Genomic DNA, 19,563 nt, shown 5'->3' on the forward strand with positions numbered 1-19,563 from the left:
TCAAAAGATCTTTTCCTAAACCTTTCCTTTACCAGAAATATCTCTAGTGTCACATTGTCCTTTCTCCCTTCTTGCTTTTGTAGGAATCCAAAGCTAATCTGTCCCTGATCCGGATTGCATGCACCTGTGCCTTTTGGGGCCCTTCTGCGTTAGTTCTTCCTTCTCTTCTAACCTCAAAAATGTGTTTTCTCTATTGGCTCTTTCCCTTTAACATAGAAGTATACTCACGCTTTTGTTGAATCTTGAAATAAAAGTCTTCCTTTACCACATATCTCCCTTTAATACTACATCTCTCTTCTCAGCCAAATACTTGGGAAGAGAAGCCCTGAGTTTGTGTCATTGTTTTCTCACCTCCAGTCCACTACTTTACCCACTGCCTGACATCCAGCTCGCTCACACACACACACAAGCCCAATCACTAAGTTGCCATAGCTAATTTGTAGCTTTCCTGCCTTCCTGGCAAAATTTGACTCTGCATTGGGATAATACATGTCGAGTACCTATTGAACAGGCACTGTGCTAGGTGCTACTGTTATAGATATGAAAAGAAGGCATCATCTCCTTTCTAACAACTCACAGGAGCAGCCATTCCTGATTCATACATGTCTCTTGACTCCCAGTGCTCACTTTTGCAAGCTTCACTTAATGCCGTGTAAATCACCCTATTCTCCAGGTCTTCTTTCTTCCCAGTTCTCCTTACTATACACAACTTCTCAAGGCAGTCACCTCCACACCCATGGCTTCAGTTGCTTTCTCCATTCTCTGAGAACAATAGAATTTTAAATGGTTTTATTTCATGTATTAGCTTTATTTTATACAAGGTGCCTCACTTGCTGTAACCATAGATTCAAAGTTGCTCCATGAAAGTAATAAATGAAAAATGGTGATTTTTTAGCATGTAAATTTTAGGAAATTTCCCCAGTTATGCTTAATGGCTTGATTTAGTGTGTATGTTATTTTTGAAAACATATGTTGGGATGTCACAAATGGACTTAGCCTACAGAGATTTATATTCAACTTTTGACCAGAGAGTTCCATTTTAATGTGACACTGAGAGTAAAAAACTATCTTTTCCTCCTTACCTATTTCTCTTCCTACATTCTCGGCCAGGAGGAAGGCACTGCTACACACCCAGTCTTCCCCAGCAGAGCCTGAGCAGCTCTGTTTTCCTTCTACTTCCCCTCTTCTTTCACATCTCATGACCAAGCACTTCCTATTCTGTCTCCCAAATGATCACAGACTTTTTCCTCCACTTTTGTCACTGCCACTGCCCTTAGCATTACTCTGCCTTTAGAGAAAGTCTCTTAATTGGTTGGGTTGCTTCTTTCAGTCTTTATTATACAGACCACTACACGCACATCTGACAGAGACTTTTCACCTTTTTATGGTTGAATGACTGAAATTCCCAGAATAAAATTAAAACCACCCCAGCATCAAATTTGAGGTCAAATAGAGGTGGGTTTGTATCCCAGGTTCATATACTGTCCAGCAGTATGGTCTCAGAAAACTGACCTCCTTAAGCCTTTGTTTGTGTATCTGCCTACACTCATTGAGAGTTGGGACTATTTCACACATACAGTGCCTGGCATGTAGAAGGGACTTAATCAATGTTGAAAGAAGGGGAGGCATTTTAAAATCCACATCAAAAAAATGTTGTTCTGTTCGGGAGTGGTGGCTCATGCCTGCAATCCCAGCACTTTGGGAGGCCAAGGCAGGTGGATCACCTGAGGTCAGGAGTTCGAGATCAACCTGAACAACATGGTGAAACCCCATCTCTACTAAAAATACAAACATTAGCTGAGCATGGGGGCGGGATCCTGTAATCCCAGCTACTTGGGAGGCTTAGGCACTTGAATGAGAATCACTTGGACCCAGGAGGTGGAGGTTGCAGTGAGCAATGATTGTGCCACTGCCTGGGCAACAGAGTGAGACTCTGTCTCAAAAAAAAATAAAAAGTAAAAAAAAATTCTTTTAAAAATATACGAATCTGGCTGGGCACGATGGCTCATGCCTGTAGTCCTAGCACTTTGGGAGGCTGAGGCGGGCCTGACCAACATGGAGAAACCCCGTCTCTACTAAAAATACAAAATTAGCCGGGCATGGTGACGCATGCCTGCAATCCCAGCTACTCGGGAGGCTGAGGCAGGAGAATCGCTTGAGCCCGGGAGGCGGAGGTTGCAGTGAGCCAAGATCACGCCATTGCACTCCAGCCTGGGCAACAAGAACGAAACTCCGTCTCAAAAAAAAAAAAAAAAAATAGTGTTCAGCAAGGTTGAAGCATAAAAGGTTAATAGCCAGAATCATTTATCAATTGCATTTCTATACATCTACAAGACACAATCTGAAAATGAAATTAGAGAAACAATTTCACTGGGCAACAAGAGCAAAACTTCGTCTCAAAATAATAATAATAATAATAATAATAATAATCTACAATGTCATTTCCCATCCAAGCTTGACTTCTACCTTTACTTTCTGATATGGTTTTGCCATGTCCCCACCCAAATCTCATCATGAATTATAATCCCCATAATCCTGATGTGTCGAGGGAGGGGCCTAGGGGGAGGTGATTGGATCATGGGGGCAGTTATCCTCATGCTGTTCTTGTGATATTCAGTAAGTCCTCATGAGATCTTATAGGGTTTTGTTTTGTTTTTTGGGATGGAGTCTTGCTCTGTTGTCCAGGCAGGAGTGCCATGGCATGATCTTGGCTCACTGCAGTCTCTGCCTCTTGAGTTCCAGTGATTCTCCTGCCTCAGCCTCCTGAGTAGCTGGGATTACAGGCATGCACTACCACACCCAGCTAATTTTTGTATTTTTAGTAGAGACAGGATTTCACTACATTAGCTAGGCTGGTCTCAAACTCCTGACCTCAGTTGATCCACCTGCCTTGGCCTCCCAAAGTACTAGGGTTACAAGTGTGAGCCACCGTGCCCAGCTGAGATCTGATGGTTTTATACGTGTTTGACAGTTGCTCCTTCACATGTTCCCACTCTCTGTGCGGCCACCATGTAAGTCGGACCTGCCCTTCTGCCATGATTGTAACTTTCCTGAAGGACTTCCCCCTCTGCCATGATTGTAAGTTTCCTGAGGCCTCCCCAGCCTTGTGAAACTGAGTCAATTAAACCTCTTTCCTTTAAAAATTACCCAACCTCAGGTGTTTCTTTATATCAGTGTGAAAACAGACTGCTATACTTTCTGATACTCATGCTTAAGCAATTGGGGAATTCAGACTACCTGGGATCAAACTATGGCCCCACCCTTAGCAGTCATGTGACCTTGGGGAGGTTGCTTACCTTCTCCATCTCAACAACTTCTGTAAAATCTGTAACATGAGATTGTTTCTGAGGGTTAAATGAGCATAGCACAGTGGGGACACTGTCAGGCACACACTACTTGCCAGATGTCGAGTATTCATCTTTATTGAAATAGGACTGTGGTAAGCCACTTTATGGCTCTCGATTTTGTATGAGAAAATCATGCTTAGTGCCTTGTTAGTAAAAGAAAGAAAACCTGAAAGTCCCTGCCATGGAAGGAAGAAATAGCAGGGAGAAAAGGGAGTTGGTAAGTTTCAGCATTTCAGAGCTTGGAGGGGCAAGTTAGGTTTCTATTTTATGGAGAAGGAGGTGGAGGCAGGATGGGTCCTAAGGTGTCATTCAACACACACAGCCATAACTCTTTATTGAGAGTAGAGCTAGGGCCCCAGGGATTGCTGTGGTCAAGTTGCGGACAAAAATGACCACTCGTTGGAAGACAGGAGAGGAGTGTTTAGTTACAAAAGCAGTCAACAATTCAGGTGTATCTATATTCAGTCAGCAAATAAAAGTTGTTCAACTTGGTTGCTAATGGGACCCACTCTACTGAGGCTTTGTATAGAACTCATAGAGGAAGATGGCTTCAAGTAATGAACTACCCTGTGCTTTTCTTAGGACTAAAATCTCAGGAAGCTGGTGATGAATGAAAACCTTAGTCCCACTGGCACTGCACGAGGGGCCAGGAGAGCAGCAGCATCATAAGCCACAGGGTGGGGCAGCCAAGGCAGGGGCATTCTGAGCTGTTGGGGAGGGGTGGCAGGCAGGGTGGGGCACTGTGAGCTGTCGGGGAGGGCATTGTGAAGTGTGGGGTGGGGCATTGTGTGCCACATGCCTGGGCTCCCACCTGGGACCAGTGGGCTTCAGTCTGTAGGTGACTACAGAAGGAGGAGGAGCTCCGTCTGTTCTCTCTTCAGGCAGTTGTTGTGTCTCTCAGCGCTTGTTGGGTTCACAACCTATTAAATAAGCCGGCTGGTCTTCACCCTCCCAGACAAGTCAACTCAGGGGAGGCAGCAGGGTGCGGGCCTTGGCCCGCAGCCCTAGCCGGGGCCGGGGCTGGGGCCGGGGCCAGGGCTGGTGCCCGGGGCTGCGCTGTGAGGTGGGCAGGCGAGGAGCAGGAAGACCATCTCTGCAAGTGCAGCATAGCCTCGGCCTAGGACAGCGGGAGTGCGTGGCCAAAGCTGTGAGCAGAGGCACAGGTGGTGGCAGACAGTAGAGGCGCCCCATGGGGAACATACTGACCTGTCGTGTGCACCCTAGTGTCAGCCTCGAGTTTGACCAGCAGCAGGGGTCGGTGTGTCCCTCTGAATCTGAGATCTATGAGGCAGGAACTGGGGACAGGATGGCAGGAGCGCCCATGGCTGCTGCTGTACAGCCTGCTGAGGTGACTGTTGAAGTTGGTGAGGACCTCCACATGCACCACGTTCGTGACCGGGAGATGCCTGAAGGTAAGGAGGTGATAGGTGCCATCTACCCTCGGTTTGCCTCTGGCTGCTGCTGTCCCCAAGGTTCCCTTTGAGGCATCCCCCACTTCGAGCTCCTTTCTGCTTGTAGCCAGCTTTCCCGGGGGCTGGCCAGGAATAAAAGCTGGCTCTGCCTTGAATTCCCACCCCTTAGTCTTTCCCCACCGAGTCCAGTCAGTTTCTTTTCGCCTCCCCTCCCAATCGCCCAGTTCTTGCTCTCTCATCTCATTCTCCCAGGCTGGCATGGGACCATTTATTTATGGCTCTTGTCGAATAAGCAGCAGTTGAATAAATGAGTTGATAAATTTTTATAAATGATTATATCTTTTTTCTTTTCTCCCTCTATACATATAGCTTTGGAGTTTAACCTTTCTGCCAATCCAGAGTCAAGCACAATATTCCAGAGGAACTCTCAAACAGATGGTGAGACAACAGTGTCTGTAGCTCTGTTTATTATCCTGTGGGACTTTGTTTAGGCTTCTTTGAGCTACTCTCTTCCTTTTCTCAATAAAAACTCAAATATCCCAACTTTTCAGTACCCATCTTATTTTTTCTTTGTACCTATCCAGATGGTACCTAAGTGAAGAACCAGGTAAGTGCCTAATTGTTTCCTTTGTTAAAGTAGCCAAATCTCAGGACAGTTCCTATTCAAATATTTGGGGATTTCTTATTTAAAATCAGAATGGAGGTTGCCACGGGAGAGGCTATATGGTATTCTTAATGGGCCGCTTTATTACCTATGAGGCTCTGATTACTTTAAAATTCTTACTTTAACAGAAAATGTGTCTCCAGATTTATTCTGGTGACTTAACAGACTTTATTTACCTCCTTGTTCTAAAAGAGAGGTGGGGATTGGTTCATGGTCAAAACTTTCAAAAGACATGAAACGTCAATGTAGACTTTTAATGTGTAATATAAAGATTGCAGGTTAAAGTGTCAGACCTTCCCTGTAAGAGTGTTTGTTGCCGTGGCTCCCCCTTTGTCCCTTCCCCTCCTGACAATAGCATCTTGTTCAAAGATAAGAAAGTTACAGTTTTGGCTGGGCTTGGTGGCTCACGCCTGTAATCCCAGCACTTTGGGAGGCCATGGCAGGCGGATCACCTGAGGTCAGGAGTTCGAGACCAGCCTGGCCAACATGGTGAAACACTGTCTCTACTAAAAAAAAAATATAAAAATTAGCTGGGCGTAGTGGCGCATGACTGTAGTTCCAGCTACTCACAAGGCTGAGGCAGGAGAATTGCTTGGACCTGGGAGGTGGAGGTTGCAGTGAGCAGAGATCACGCCAATGCACTCCAGCCTGGGTGACAGAGCGAGACTCCGTCTCACAAAAAAAAAAAGGAAAGAAAGTTGGAGTTTTTTAGTCTCTACACTGCTGGCAGAGGCAGGGGATGGGAGCTGGTAGAAAACAGAAAACAATTAGTTGGTTTGCCTCTAAAATTTTGCAAAGAGATGAATCTAAGTAAAAGTAATTCTGGGTAATAATATGGTTCTTGAATAAAAACTGAAATTTTCAAAATAGAAAACATTGCATCATAAACATATTAAATCCAGTTGGCTTATTGGTTTCATTTAAATGCCAGAGATTTCATTACTGTAGAGGAAATGTCTTACAGCTCTTCTATTTAAACTTTGGTTGGGCTCTTAATTTTTAAAGAGGTAGGATAATTAAGACTCATGAGTGTGACTTTGTAACTTGGAAGTACTGTCTTCACATTTCAAGATATTTAAGGATTGCTTTAGAATAAACAAATGTATTATGTGAATTAATTGATTGTACCTTTCTACACAAAGCATGTAAGTACTTGTGTAAACTTATACTCTGCTTGGTGATGTTAGGAAAGCCTGATGGATGTCACACACGAGTTAGTAGATGGGTAGTGTTGGATGAGAGCCCAAAAATGGCTCTTTATTGTCATTCTTTAGGATTACAACACAGTTTATGTATGTCTCACTTGGCCCTTTCCAATACAAATAAGGCCTGTGTATGTTCTCCCTATGTATTGCTAATGAAGAAATGAAAACTTAGAGATATCACATGACTATGGAAGACAGCTACTCAAGAGAACTAAGGTTCTGTGTCCTCAGAATGAAATGGAAGTGACAGATATGATGGATTTACTTTTTAAAAATTTTAAAAGCTCTAGAATACATCTTATATTTTGCCTATAAAATAGACCTGTCTTTTAAAACTTACTGCCATCTTGATTTATTTTATGCAAAGTTGATTTTACACAACTCAAAGCCAAAATTTACCTCTTCTTTTTTTTTTTTTTTTTTTTTTAAATAAAGGAGGGTGTCATTGTGTTACTCATGCTGGCCTCAACTTCCTGACCTGGGTTCAAGTGATTTTCCCATCTCAGCCTCCTGAGTAGCTGGGACTACAAGCATGTGCCATCTTGCCTGGCTCTATCTTATGTCTATACATTGATTTCAATGGATAAGAATCAAAGTAGAGATAGTGAAATAGCCTAAATGCAGCAGTCGAATAAACGAGTTGTTAAATTTTTATCAATGGTTACATCTTTTTTCTTTTCTTCCTCTATGCATATAGCTTTGGAGTTTAACCCTTCTGCCAATCCAGAGGCAAGCACAATATTCCAGAGGAACTCTCAAACAGATGGTGAGACGACATTGTTTTTTCCGCCAAGAGAAAGAATAAAAGCTCTTGTTTTATCAGGTTATAGAAAGTGTTTAGAAAAACTCATATTGGTTTAAATTTTTCACCTTTTCACATGTTCACTTGTCTTATTTTAATATGTGATATACTTTCCTTTAGTTATGATGTTAGTGAAAACATGTAACCTTTTTGTTTATACATTTTGCCATCTTTTTATCAACACAATTAATTTGTCATGTGATGGAGGAGTCATGGATTTCTCTTTATAATTCTTGGATTTATCTTTATTTATAATTAATGGATTTATCTTTATTTATAATCCCTTTTCCCTTGCTCCAAAAAGTACATTTTAAAGATGAATGATAGAACTTAGGCTTCAGCTTGGTTTTCATTTAAACAAATTAAAAAACATAGTTGTTTATCATCAGGGATTGAATCTGTGATTTGGGCCTCCTCTTACACAGTCCTCTGACCACATTCATTTACCACATCCAAGTTCATGCTACTCAAAAGTTTTAGGTTATTAACTTTTTCATTTGATGTAATGTAAATTTAAACATGCCCTACTCCTGCTTATTTCCCTTAATGTTATGTTAAATCCTCATTTATTTGCCAACAAGCCATACACAGCCAAGTTTTCCAGTTGACTTAAACAGCAAGAATACAAGTGAGGGTTCTATAATAATATGTGAAGTAATGCAGCACAGTAAAACACGGGAGTTTGTAACCTTTGTTTTTATAGTTTGAGTAGACTTTGCCCATCTTGAGTCAGTTATTTCTGGTTAGAATTTGTCTTCATTTTTTACATTACTATAAAGAGATACCTAAGGCTGGGTAATTTATAACAAAAAGGTTTAATTGGCTCAAAGATTTTCAGGCTGTACAAACATGGCTTTAACATCTGCTTCTGGTGAGGGCCTCAGCAAACTTACAATCATGATAAAAGGCAAAGGGGAAGCAGGTGTTTCCACACGGTGAAAGAGGGAGGAGAGAGGGGAAGGGGGAAGGTACCACACTCTCTTTTTTTTTTTTTTTTGAAATGCAGTCTCACTCTGTTGCCCAGGCTGGAGTGCAATGGCACTATCTTGGCTCACTACAACCTCCATCTCCCAGGTTCAAGCAATTCTCCTGCCTCAGCCTCCCGAGTAGTTGGGACTATAGGTGGGCACCATAACACCTGGCTAATTTCTGTATTTTTGGTAGAGACAGGGTTTCACCATGTTGGCCAGGCTGGTCTGAAACTCCTGACCTCAAGTGATCTACCCGCTTCAGCCTCCCAAAGTGCTGGGATTACAGGCTTCAGCCACCGCACCTGGCCAGTACCACAGTCTTTTAAATTACCATAATGAGAATTTGCTTATTACCATGGGGATGGGACCAAGCCATTCATAAGGAATCCACTGCCATTACCCAAACACCTCCCACTAGGCCCTATCTCCAACATTAAGGGTCACATGTTAACATGAGACTTGGAGGGGCAACATATCCAAAACATATCAGAATTGTATTTCCCAGTTCCTTCCAGAGCCATGGGCTTCTCACACCTAGAGAGCATGGAAGCAGTAAAAGAAAAGCTATTCCATGTCCCTCACTCTTCAGTGGTAGGAACTTTTGCCTACAAGGCCCTTCCAGCATCAAAGGCAGAGGCAGTGTAGGAAACAAAGCATGGCCCAAGTCCCTCTTGGGGCTTTTATTATTCTGGCCTCTTTTTAGGGAAAAAAAAAAAAATGATTTTTTGTGCTGCAGACACCATGTCCAATTAGGTTTGTATACTCATTTTAACATCAAAATTTAGGCCAGGCTCTGTGGCTTACACCTGTAATCCCAGCTCTTTGGGAGGCTGAGGTGGGTGGATCACGAGGTTAGGAGATCAAGACCATCCTGGCTAACACAGTGTAACTCTGTCTCTACTAAAAATACAAAAAAAAAAAAAAAAAAAAAAATAGCTAGGCATGGTGGCACATGCCTGTGGTCCCAGCTAGTCAGGAGGCTAAGGCTGAAGAATTGGTTGAACCTGGGAGGCAGAGGTTGCAGTGAGCTGAGATCCCGCCACTGCACTCGAGCCTAGGTGACAGAGTGAGACTCCATCTCAAAAAAAAAAAAAAAAAATTAAGATAGGTTACTTTCCAGTTGTGTAAAGACCGTTTTTTAATTTTGTTTTGTTTTTAGTGACATATTAGTAGATAACCACTAAGTGTGGTTCAAGATGCTTACAGGGATTCTGTTGCATCTAGAGATAGGTGTCTGGTCAGGAAGTAGTTCTTAGAGCTGTTAGCTCTTAGAGTCTGATAATTAAAGTAAGCTATGTGTAAATGCAGAATGAGAGAATACTAATGGATCATGGCTCATATATGCAACAGTTAAACTTTTTATTAGCTAAATTTTTCATCTGGCCTAATTTTTTTGCCCTTTTCTTTTGTACATGAGGATTCTTTCATTTGTATGTAATAGAAACAAAAAGTAAACTAAATGAAAAACTAAGTTTTTAGATTTGACTTATGAAATTAATCATGCCAGGTAATTTAAATTATAAATTATTGAAAATTATTTTTTAAATGGAATTTTGTCTCATTTTACATAGGAGTAATCAGTAAGATGTTAACAACTACTTTTATTTTATGGTATTTGTATCAGAAGTGACCAGTTTTTTTTTTTATCCTTAGTTGTAGAAATAAGAAGAAGCAACTGTACAAACCATGTAAGTAAACACTCAAATAGTTAAGAAATTGATAGTTTGACATAAAAGGATGTCCTCTTGATTTCTTTAAATTACAATGTGGACCTGGCGGTGGTAGCATGGACCTCTTTTTGTGGATTTTCTAAATCTCTTCTATTTTCCTGAGTATTAAATTTATCCAGAAAAGTGTTTAGCTTAGCGTGTCCACCTTTTAAAGATTTCTGACATTTAAGTTAAATTTCAATAGTCTGATTCAAAAGATCTGCCTTAAGGCTGGGCATGGTGGCTAACGTCTGTAATCACAGCACTTTAGGAGGCCGAGGCAGGCTGATCATCTGAGGTCAGGAGTTTGAGACAATCCTGACCAACATGGTGAAATTCTGTATCTACTAAAAATACAAAAGTAGCCGGGCGTGGTGGTGCATGCCTGTAATCTCAGCTACTCAGGAGGCTGAGGCAGGAGAATCACTTGAACCCAGGAGGCGGAGGTTGCAGTGAGCCAAGATCGCGCCATTGCACTCCAGCCTGGGCGACAGAGCGAAACTCTGTCTCAAAAAAAAAAAAAAAAAAAAAAGTGCCTTAAATATTTAATCTTATTTTTAATGAAAGAACAAAAATAGAATAGCTAAGTTAATTGCCAGCACTGTCTATTGACTTTCTATCACAGCAGGTAAAAGCATACCTTCCCCGCTACACCATGATCTTATGTTTCTCCCTGTGTTTCTTCCAATTGTAGCACACTTTTTAATTAAATCAGTAATATTTACATGATTATGACTCTGCAAATATTATTCACTGCTAAGTCATATGGTGTTTTCACTGTGCCTCTGCATTCCATGTCCTTCATCCTGTCTCTGAAACAGTTCTGAAATCTGAGCACTTCTGCAATTCTCCTGGATCTTCTTTTTTCCTAGCCTACGTTAGTTTATCTATCCAAATATCGTTAAGTAGCCTCTGGGTGCTCTGTTTGCTTTCACATCCATTATTTTTTAGCATGAAGCTAATTTTCTGACTATATTCTTTTGCCTATTTTCTAACAGCTGTTTTTCCCCCAAGTATTGTAGCATTTATCACATGCCTTTCAAAGATATTTTCCATCTGCGAAAACACATCTGTTCCTTTTTATGTTTGTGTGGGGGGCAACTTTCTTTGGCCTTTTGTCATCCTAGTTCAATATAGCGTGGGTTTCCCTAGATATGCTCGATGTCTGCTTTTCTGGGCTAACTCCTTAAAGTCTTTTGGGATCTCACGTAACTGCTGTCTTGTGTGGGATCGCCTGAGTCCTAGATTCTGTGTTTCCTTCTGTCCTGTTATCGTCTCTAGTTGTACTTGAACACATTTTCCTAGGTGGAGATGTTAAAATCCCTTCTCTTTGATAGAGAGTACACCTCTAGGTTGAATCTAAATTGTATGGTTCTGAAGGCATTTTGCAGTTGTGCTCTTATTACAGTGTTGTTCTTGAATCTATTGCCAGTGTGTGATACGTTATTTACAACCAGGTTTTAGTTATCTGCGGAAGCTTTTTAGAATCTCTCTCTCTAAGGTTCTGAAATTTTATAACAGCTTGTTGGGGATCTTTTCATTTTATTGAGGCTACTAAACCTGCAGACTATCTCTTCTTGAGAATTTTTTTTTATTTTCTCTGTTACTTTTTTACTGATAGTCTTGTTATTCAGATGCTAGGCTGCTTAGACCAGTACACCTGCATTGATTTCTAATTTTTCCCCTTCTATTTTTTTCAGTTTGTCTTTTTATTCTAGTTCTGGGATATTCTGTGACTTTATCCTCTACTATTTCTATTGAATTTTATATTTTTTGAGAGTGTTTTAAGATTTTTTTTTAAAGTTTTGCTCCTGATTTTGACTGGTCCTATCAATTCCTTTTTTCTATTGTTTTGATCTCTTTTCTTGGAGGCTTCCCTCCAATGTGTGGTGGTCCCTGGCCTGCTTTATTTGGAAGCAGGATTTCTGTTAACTGATAGCACTCAGTGTGAGGCCTTAGAAGCCTGACTAGCTTTTCATTTGGGAGACCTCAGTGTATTATCTGGGGATCTTTATTGAAGACATTTCAGTTTCTTCTGAGAAAGATCTCCCAATTTTCTGCCTGGAAAGTAAAAGCAGGCCTGGAAAGGAAAAGCAGAGTTAGCGAAGAAAGTTGGAGTTCCATTTTTGGTGTACAGTTTTCTTTATATCTCAGGTTTAAGCCATGGTATCTCTGAGCCAGAAATTCTCGGGTTTGATATATCCAGAGAACACATATCTAAGTTTCTTGTCAGATGGAAGGACAGGTGGACTTGGGGCTCTAGTTAGAGATTTGCAACTGACCTTGCTGGCTTTTTTTTTTTACATTTTACCCTACTTTCCGAAGTGCCATTTGCCTGTAAGTTCACAACCTGCCTTTAGTTCTGCAAGACAAACTGGCTTGCTTCTGTTCCAGTCACTTTCTGTACTCACCAAAGTTGTGTTTCTGTGTTATTTACCACTCCTTTATCTACTTTTTATGTCTCAGCATTTATTAAAAATTATCTCTGTCAACCTTCTGTGCTGGTCATGGGTGTAACCTTTATTTTATGACTAATGAGGCTTCCGGAGGGAGACGAAATAAATTTGTGGTCAATCTATTATATTTAATCCAAATTTAGGACCTATGTTTAAATCAAAGTCTAATTTGAGTATAATGTTATCAAGCCAGAAAATTTTTTAAATTAATGTATCTATAATGAGCATATTACACTTTTCTCCTAAGGCCTTGTTTAATATTTTCATTCAAAGTTTATCCACTGCCATATGCTTCCCATTACTTCACAACATAGATGGAGCTGTTTTCCTGAATGCCCAAAATGTTAGAAATATTTAAGTTAATTAAGATTTGTTCATTTTTAGCCTGGTCAACATAGCAAGACCTCATGTCTACAAAAAGGTTAAATAACAAATTAGCCAGGCCTGGTGGCACGCGCCTTTCGTATTACCTACTCAGGAGGCTGAGGCATAGGATCGCCCAGGAGTTTGAGGCTGCAGTTAACTATAATTGCACCACTGCACTCCAGCCTGGGCAACAAAGGGAGACCCTGTCTCGGAAAAAGGAAAAAAGTTACTAATTCTTTAAAAACATATCTAAAATTTGTCCTGCCCAAAAGGAGACTGAAAAATATGAACTTTAGTCTTTGTTTTATTTCATGTTTGCTGAGAAAAATGCTGTACTTTAGTTATTTATTTATTATTTCCATAGGTTTCTGCGGGAACAGGTGGCATTTGGTGACATGACTAAGTTCTTTAGTGATGATTTGTGAGATTTAGGTGCACCCATCACCTGAGCAGTATCCGCTGAACCCAATTTGTAGTCTTTTATCCCTCACCCTCCTCCCAGCCTTTCCCCCAAGTCCCCAAAGTCCATTGTATCATTCTTATGGCTTTGCATCCTCATAGCTTAGCTCCCAGGTATGAAAGAGAACATGATATTTGGTTCTCCATGCTGAGTTATTTCACTTAGAATAATAGTCTTACTTCCATCCAGGTTGCTGGGAATGCCATGAATTTATTCCTTATTATGGCTGAGGTGGTATTCCTCATATATATATATATATGTATATCACAGTTTCTTTATCCACTCATTGATTGATGGGCATTTGGGCTGGTTCCATATTTTTGTAATTGTAATTTGTTTGAGTTCCTCATAGATTCTGGATAATAGCCCTTTGTCAGATGTATAGACTGTGAAGATTTCCTCCCACTCTGTGGTTGTCTGTATACTCTGCTGATTGTTCCTTTTCTTGTGCAGAAGCTCTTTAGTTAAGTCTCACCTATTTGTTTCTGTTGCATTTGCTTTTGTGTTCTTGGTCATGAAGTCTTTGCCTAAGCCAGTGTCTAGACGGGTTTTTCCAATGTTATCTTCTAGAACTTTTATGGTTTCAGGTCATAGATTTATGTCCTTGATCCATCTTGAGTTGATTTTTGTGTAAGGTGAGAGTTGAGGATCCAGTTTCATTCTCCCGCATGTGGCTTGCCAATTATCCCAGCACCATTTGTTGAATAGGGTTTACTTTCTTCACTTTATGTTTTAGGTGGCTTTGTTGAAAATCAGTTGGCTATAGGTATTTGAGTTTGTTTCTGGGTTCTCTATTCTGTTCCATTGGTGTATGTGCCTATTTTTATATCAGTACCGTGCTATTTTGGCGACTATGGCCTTATAGTATAGTTTGAAATCAGGTAATGTCATGCCTCCAGATTTGTTGTTTTTGCTTAGTTTTGTTTTGGCTATGCCGGTTCTTGTTTGGTCCATATAAATTTCAGGATTGTTTTTTCTAGTTCTGTGAAGAAGGATGGTGGTATTTTGATGGGAGTTGCATTGAATTTGTAGATTGCTTTTGGCAGTATGGTCATTTTCACAATATTCATTCTACCCATTCATGAGCATGGGGTGTCTTTCCATTTGTTTGTGTCCATGACTTCATTCAGCAATGTTTTGTAGTTCCCAATGGCATATCAAAAAGATAATCTGGCCAGGCACGGTGGCTCACACCTGTAATCCCAGCACTTTGGGAGGCTGAGGCGGATGGATCATGAGGTCAGGAGTTCGAGACCAGCCTGGCCAACATGGTGAAACCCCATCTCTACTAAAAATACAAAAGTTAGCCGGGCATGGTGGCGCTCACCTGTAATCCCATCTACTCAGGTGGCTGAGGCAGGAGAATCGCTTGAACCTTGGAGGCAGAGGTTGCAGTGAGCCAAGATCACCGCACTGCATACTCCAGCCTGGGCAACAGAGCGAGACTCCATCTCAAAAAAAAAAAAAAAGATAATCCACCGTGATCAAATGGGTTTCATACCAGGGATGCAGGGATGGATTAACATACACAAGTCAATAAATGTGATACATCACATAAACAGAATTAAAAACAAAAAATCACATGATCATCTTAACAGATGCAGAAAAAGCATTTGACAAAATTCATTCTCAAGAAGAGGTAGTTGTCCATATCTCACCATGTGGATGAGGAGGTGGTCAGTTCTCACTTCTTTTGCCATTAAGTGTACTCACCTTTGAACTCCAGGATGCTATTTTCTCTCACTTTGCTTCATTACCAAAGTGGCTATCAAGATTCCCTCCCCTACCTTCTTTTTCTTTTTTCAATGTTTAAGAGCTATAGTTAATTTCTTGACTCCTTTAGTAGCACATGCAGATATATACCACTCAAGGCCTTTGGATTAAACTGTTAAGTTTGTCATCTAGCTAATGTTTTCTCAGAACCAGACAAATTAAACAGATTCAATTGTTGAAATTATTTCAAAAGATAAACAATCACAGAATGGAAATAAACTACAGAAAGTAGGGAACATGAGTAACTAAATCTCCTAGGAAACATTTGCAGCAGATGGTAAAGTATCCAGTCTTGTTGTTATAAATGAATTTCAAAGAATCTCAGAGCAGCTTTACAAAATTTTGCTGCTCTAACAAATGGCAGCCATCCTCTGTAGTGAACACAAAATACTGTACCATCCTTTGTACCTCCTTAAATTAAGCCAATTTCTGCTTACACAGAAAATCTTCTGTGGAAAACACTGCTTAGATTATGCAAGCACATTAATCTCAAAGCCACAAGAGAAGCTTGCTTCAGAAAACTATTTAATATTTTTCTTGTGAGTTATTCTCTTTACGCTTTTCACATTACAATATTACCAAGTTATCATAGCATATTTTCTTCACTCCCAGAGCAAGATAAGACTCTAGTTGTTGCTGGGAACTATACATTGTCTAAATATGGGTTCACATTCTCTCACAGTGATTCTGGAATCATACACACAAATGAGATCACTGCTGTCACATCACTGGAATTAAGACAACCTCTCTACTCACTGGCCATGTAAATATAGATACAGTACTCAAATCCTCTGAGGCTTAGCTAATTATTGGTTGATTTGGTCTACACTTACCACATTAACTATTTGAAAAGATTCATTGATATAACATGTACTAAGAACAGTTCCTGACTCATAATCATTATTAAGGCAATATTTACCAATATGTGACATTAAAATAGATACTACTATTAGATAATAATTCATACTATACATTCAATATTTTAACACAGTTAGGCACACCAGCTGCTGCAGCTGGGACAGGCAGCTCCAGGTGCCAGCATGAGTGCTAGCTCACTATTAGGCTTTGGCTGGACCAGACACACCACAAGCAGCTTCCATGGCTGTTACAAGGGAACACAGTTGTACCTGGAAGCTTGCAGACTCCAGGAACCACAGGGTCCCATAGCGGGAGTCACAGCTCTGGCCTGGGGAGCTCCCAGGTCTGGGTTCCCATAGAGCCACAGCTCTTTTTTTCTTCTCTCTTCTTGTCATCCACAACATGGTGAGCAAGGGGCATGCTTCACCCTTGTTTGTGTTACAGCATTTTTAGTCCTGTCATTTGGCAGGTCCCAAGTTCTTGTGCTACCTCCAGGAAGAATGAGGTATATAGACAAGTGGAGGGTGAGCAAAGAGGAGCTATATTGAGTGACAGAATAACTCAGAGGATGTCCTGGAGTGGGCACCTCCATTCTGCAGCTGGGCATCCCAATATCTGCATCTCTCAGAAGAGATGAGGCCCTGGAGTGGGTAGCTGCTCTCTGTAGCTGGTTGTCCCAATGTCTGCTCAGTTCTGGCTGAGCCTGGGGCTTTTATGGGTCTCAGAAAGGAAGAAATGCACACTGATCGGTCGATGAGAGGCCATGGATGGCCCCAGAAAAGGCATCACAAGTTTACACTATGGTTCACGGGACTGGCAGCCCAGACCCCAGCCTTCACACCCATCCTGGCCTGAAGGAAAGGCCTCACCAAGGACCCACCCCCTTCTGTGCAGGAGCCTGTCTGCCTCCTGCTGCCATTCATGGCACCCAGGCTATTTGTGCCAAAGGATGCCTGCAGGCCAGTGCCAAGCTGCCCTCAGCATCTCCTCAGCTTCCCTCCCATGCTTGTCAGTGCCCAAAGCCTGGGCAGGGGCCAGAGGCAGTATGGTACTGGTGTATCAGCACTGCCTCAAGCATGTGCACACCCACCAGGCTGCAACAGCACCTGAGCCTACCCACAACCTTGCTTCAAGATCAGAGCAGATGTCAAGAGTGGGGAGGAGCCAGGCAATGGGAGCAGAAGATACCTCCAAGTCTGCAAGGGCCTGGGTTTTTTTCCTGTGCCCCCAAGAGTGTAGAGATGCCTGACTCTGCAGCCGTGGGTTGGGTATCTGTAGTTGCATCTTGAAGGACAGGTGTCCTGTGTGCTTCATGGAATGGGAGGCCCAGGTCTGCAGCCACTACTTGGGCTGCTGCAACTGTTCCCAGGAAGCTCTAACTCCACCAACTCAGAAGGGGCATGTTTCCCACTTGTATCCAGCTCCTTACCATGTTTCACCGCTGTAGCTGATGTGACGGCAGTGGCTGCTCCAGATGGGGTGCCACTGCCATCTTTATAGCAGTAGATAATTATACTACAGTGTATTTTTACCAGGTAAAGTAAGGTTTTTATGGTTCACTGAGGACAATCAATGCCTTCATAAACTAGAACCTGAAGACTGATCTTCTGAGAACATCAAAGAAAGACTGTCATTGGCATGCACACTACAGCAAAACTTCAGGACCTTGAACCTTGGGTTCATAATCTCACAACTGAGAAGGCTCCCTTTACACTCTTGGAACTGTACACCCATTAGAAGCCTTAAAGAAAAGCTAACCAGGGGGGTTTCTCCCCAGAAGATGGTATCCTTGATGTGAACAGGTTTTCCCAAGATCATGGATCAAGAATTCTCTACTATCATGAGACTCTTATCTTTGATTATTTGTCCCTTGCTTATGCTTCTATGAATAATAGAAGTGAAAGGGTTCTCTTGTGTGCATTTATGGGGTATACTTTTATTTGTGAAGGATTTTGCAGCCAGCCTTATACATGGATAACCTTATACCTTAATAGACAAAAATGAAAGCCCAATGTAGATGAGAAACTTTAATGGTACGTACATTGCCTCATAATCAGTCAGAAACAGAACATTGATTTACTCCTCTTAACCCACATCATGGGTTAAGGAGAACATCGCTGGGAGGCTTTCACTCTTCTAAAAGGGCATCATTTGTTAGGTCCTTTTTCCATAGTTTGGAATAAAAGCGGCAAAGATTAAAAATGTATTCCTCATGATAGGCTCTAAAGCAGATTCTACTGTAAAGGCTATGGTTACACAATAAAGTTTAAATTCTCTTGTGAAAGTTATGCTAAATAATAGAATTGATCTGGATAAGTTACTAGCTAAACAGAAGTATCTGTACAGCTGCTGGCACTTATGGCCTATGGGGAAAACATCACATATTATAGATTTAGTTGTAGGGGATTAATGAAGAGACTCCTTAGTTAAGTGAGTAGACTCTTCATGTAGCTCATCCTTTGATCTATTTAATTTTAGGTGGTTTGGTTTATGGGGACCCCGGGTAAGGAGCACACTCCAAACTCTTGGTATTATCCTACTGATAGTCATAATAATAGTCTTTCTGGTGTGCTATATTCTCTTTAAAAGTGTTAAATGTTTGCATGCAGACATCTCTAGAATGTCAAATGGTCTCTCTTTAACTGGAATGACAAGAGCTGAAAGAAATGTGCAGCCATGAGGACACCGTAACTTATGAATGACATGCTGAGACCAGAAATCCACAATGATGGTAACTGAGAGTGGTGCTAAGGCCCTAAGTTTGGTCACACTCTCACCTAAGTGAGAACATGACCTAAAAAAAAGGGGATTCTTTTAAATGAAATTATGGGAGGCCATTGTTTTGGACTGAGCTCATGCACTAGGCCCCAACAGACCAAACCAGACAAAACTGGGGTTGCTTGTGCTAAATGTAACATAATCAAACTACATTTGATCATGGAAAACATAGCAAACAGATTCTAGAACAGACCAGGTTTTGTTTTTCTTCTGTAAACAGAATGTTCCAACATATGGACATACCCTCTACTCGGTCCTTGTTCCCATCTTTGCCAAACTCAGTGTTCTGCTCTTTCCCAGTAAGTTTCAAGAGCCATGGTAATAGTAACATCAATAACTAAAGTTTTGGTCAATATCTCAAGATTGAGAAAATGACCCAAAGAGGGAAATTGTTAAATCAAGTTTAGCCTAAAGCTGCCTCCTTACATATTAAAGTTCAACCTAAAGGTTTTTCTATACATCGTGAACTATAACAAGTGAAGTTGTAAACCAACTGTAGCCCACATCTGTACCAATCACTGAGTTTTGGCCAAATGTAGCTAACAGTTCCAACCATGTTCGAATAAGGCAAAGACCCAGCTGCAACCAATCCAGTTGTTTCTGTACCTCACTTTCCTTTTGCTGTCCATAAATCTTCTTCCACCACGTGGCTGCGCTACAGTCTCTCTAAATGTGCTGTAATTCTGGGTGCTGCCTGATTCTCCCATCATTCATTGCTCATACTACTTTACATTTAATTTGGTTGAAATTTTTCTCTTAACG

The 19,563-nt window shown here is 41.3% G+C and overlaps 1 protein-coding gene across 2 annotated transcripts in view; it reads left to right on the forward strand.

Moving 5' to 3' along the window:
* The window catches only part of LOC107966694 (arf-GAP with GTPase, ANK repeat and PH domain-containing protein 9), a 53,503-nt gene that overhangs the window by 25,565 nt on the left and 8,375 nt on the right, over window positions 1-19,563 (forward strand). For both annotated transcript variants that reach the window (XM_054660111.2, XM_054660112.2), the window contains exons 7-10: window positions 4,572-4,759; window positions 5,129-5,197; window positions 7,326-7,394; window positions 10,055-10,089. In XM_054660111.2, coding sequence (XP_054516086.1) covers window positions 4,572-4,759; window positions 5,129-5,197; window positions 7,326-7,394; window positions 10,055-10,089 — 361 coding nt within the window. The remainder of the gene's footprint in view (window positions 1-4,571; window positions 4,760-5,128; window positions 5,198-7,325; window positions 7,395-10,054; window positions 10,090-19,563) is intronic.

This window comes from Pan troglodytes, chromosome 8, assembly GCF_028858775.2.
Source record: "Pan troglodytes isolate AG18354 chromosome 8, NHGRI_mPanTro3-v2.0_pri, whole genome shotgun sequence".
Taxonomy (NCBI): Eukaryota; Metazoa; Chordata; class Mammalia; order Primates; family Hominidae; genus Pan; species Pan troglodytes.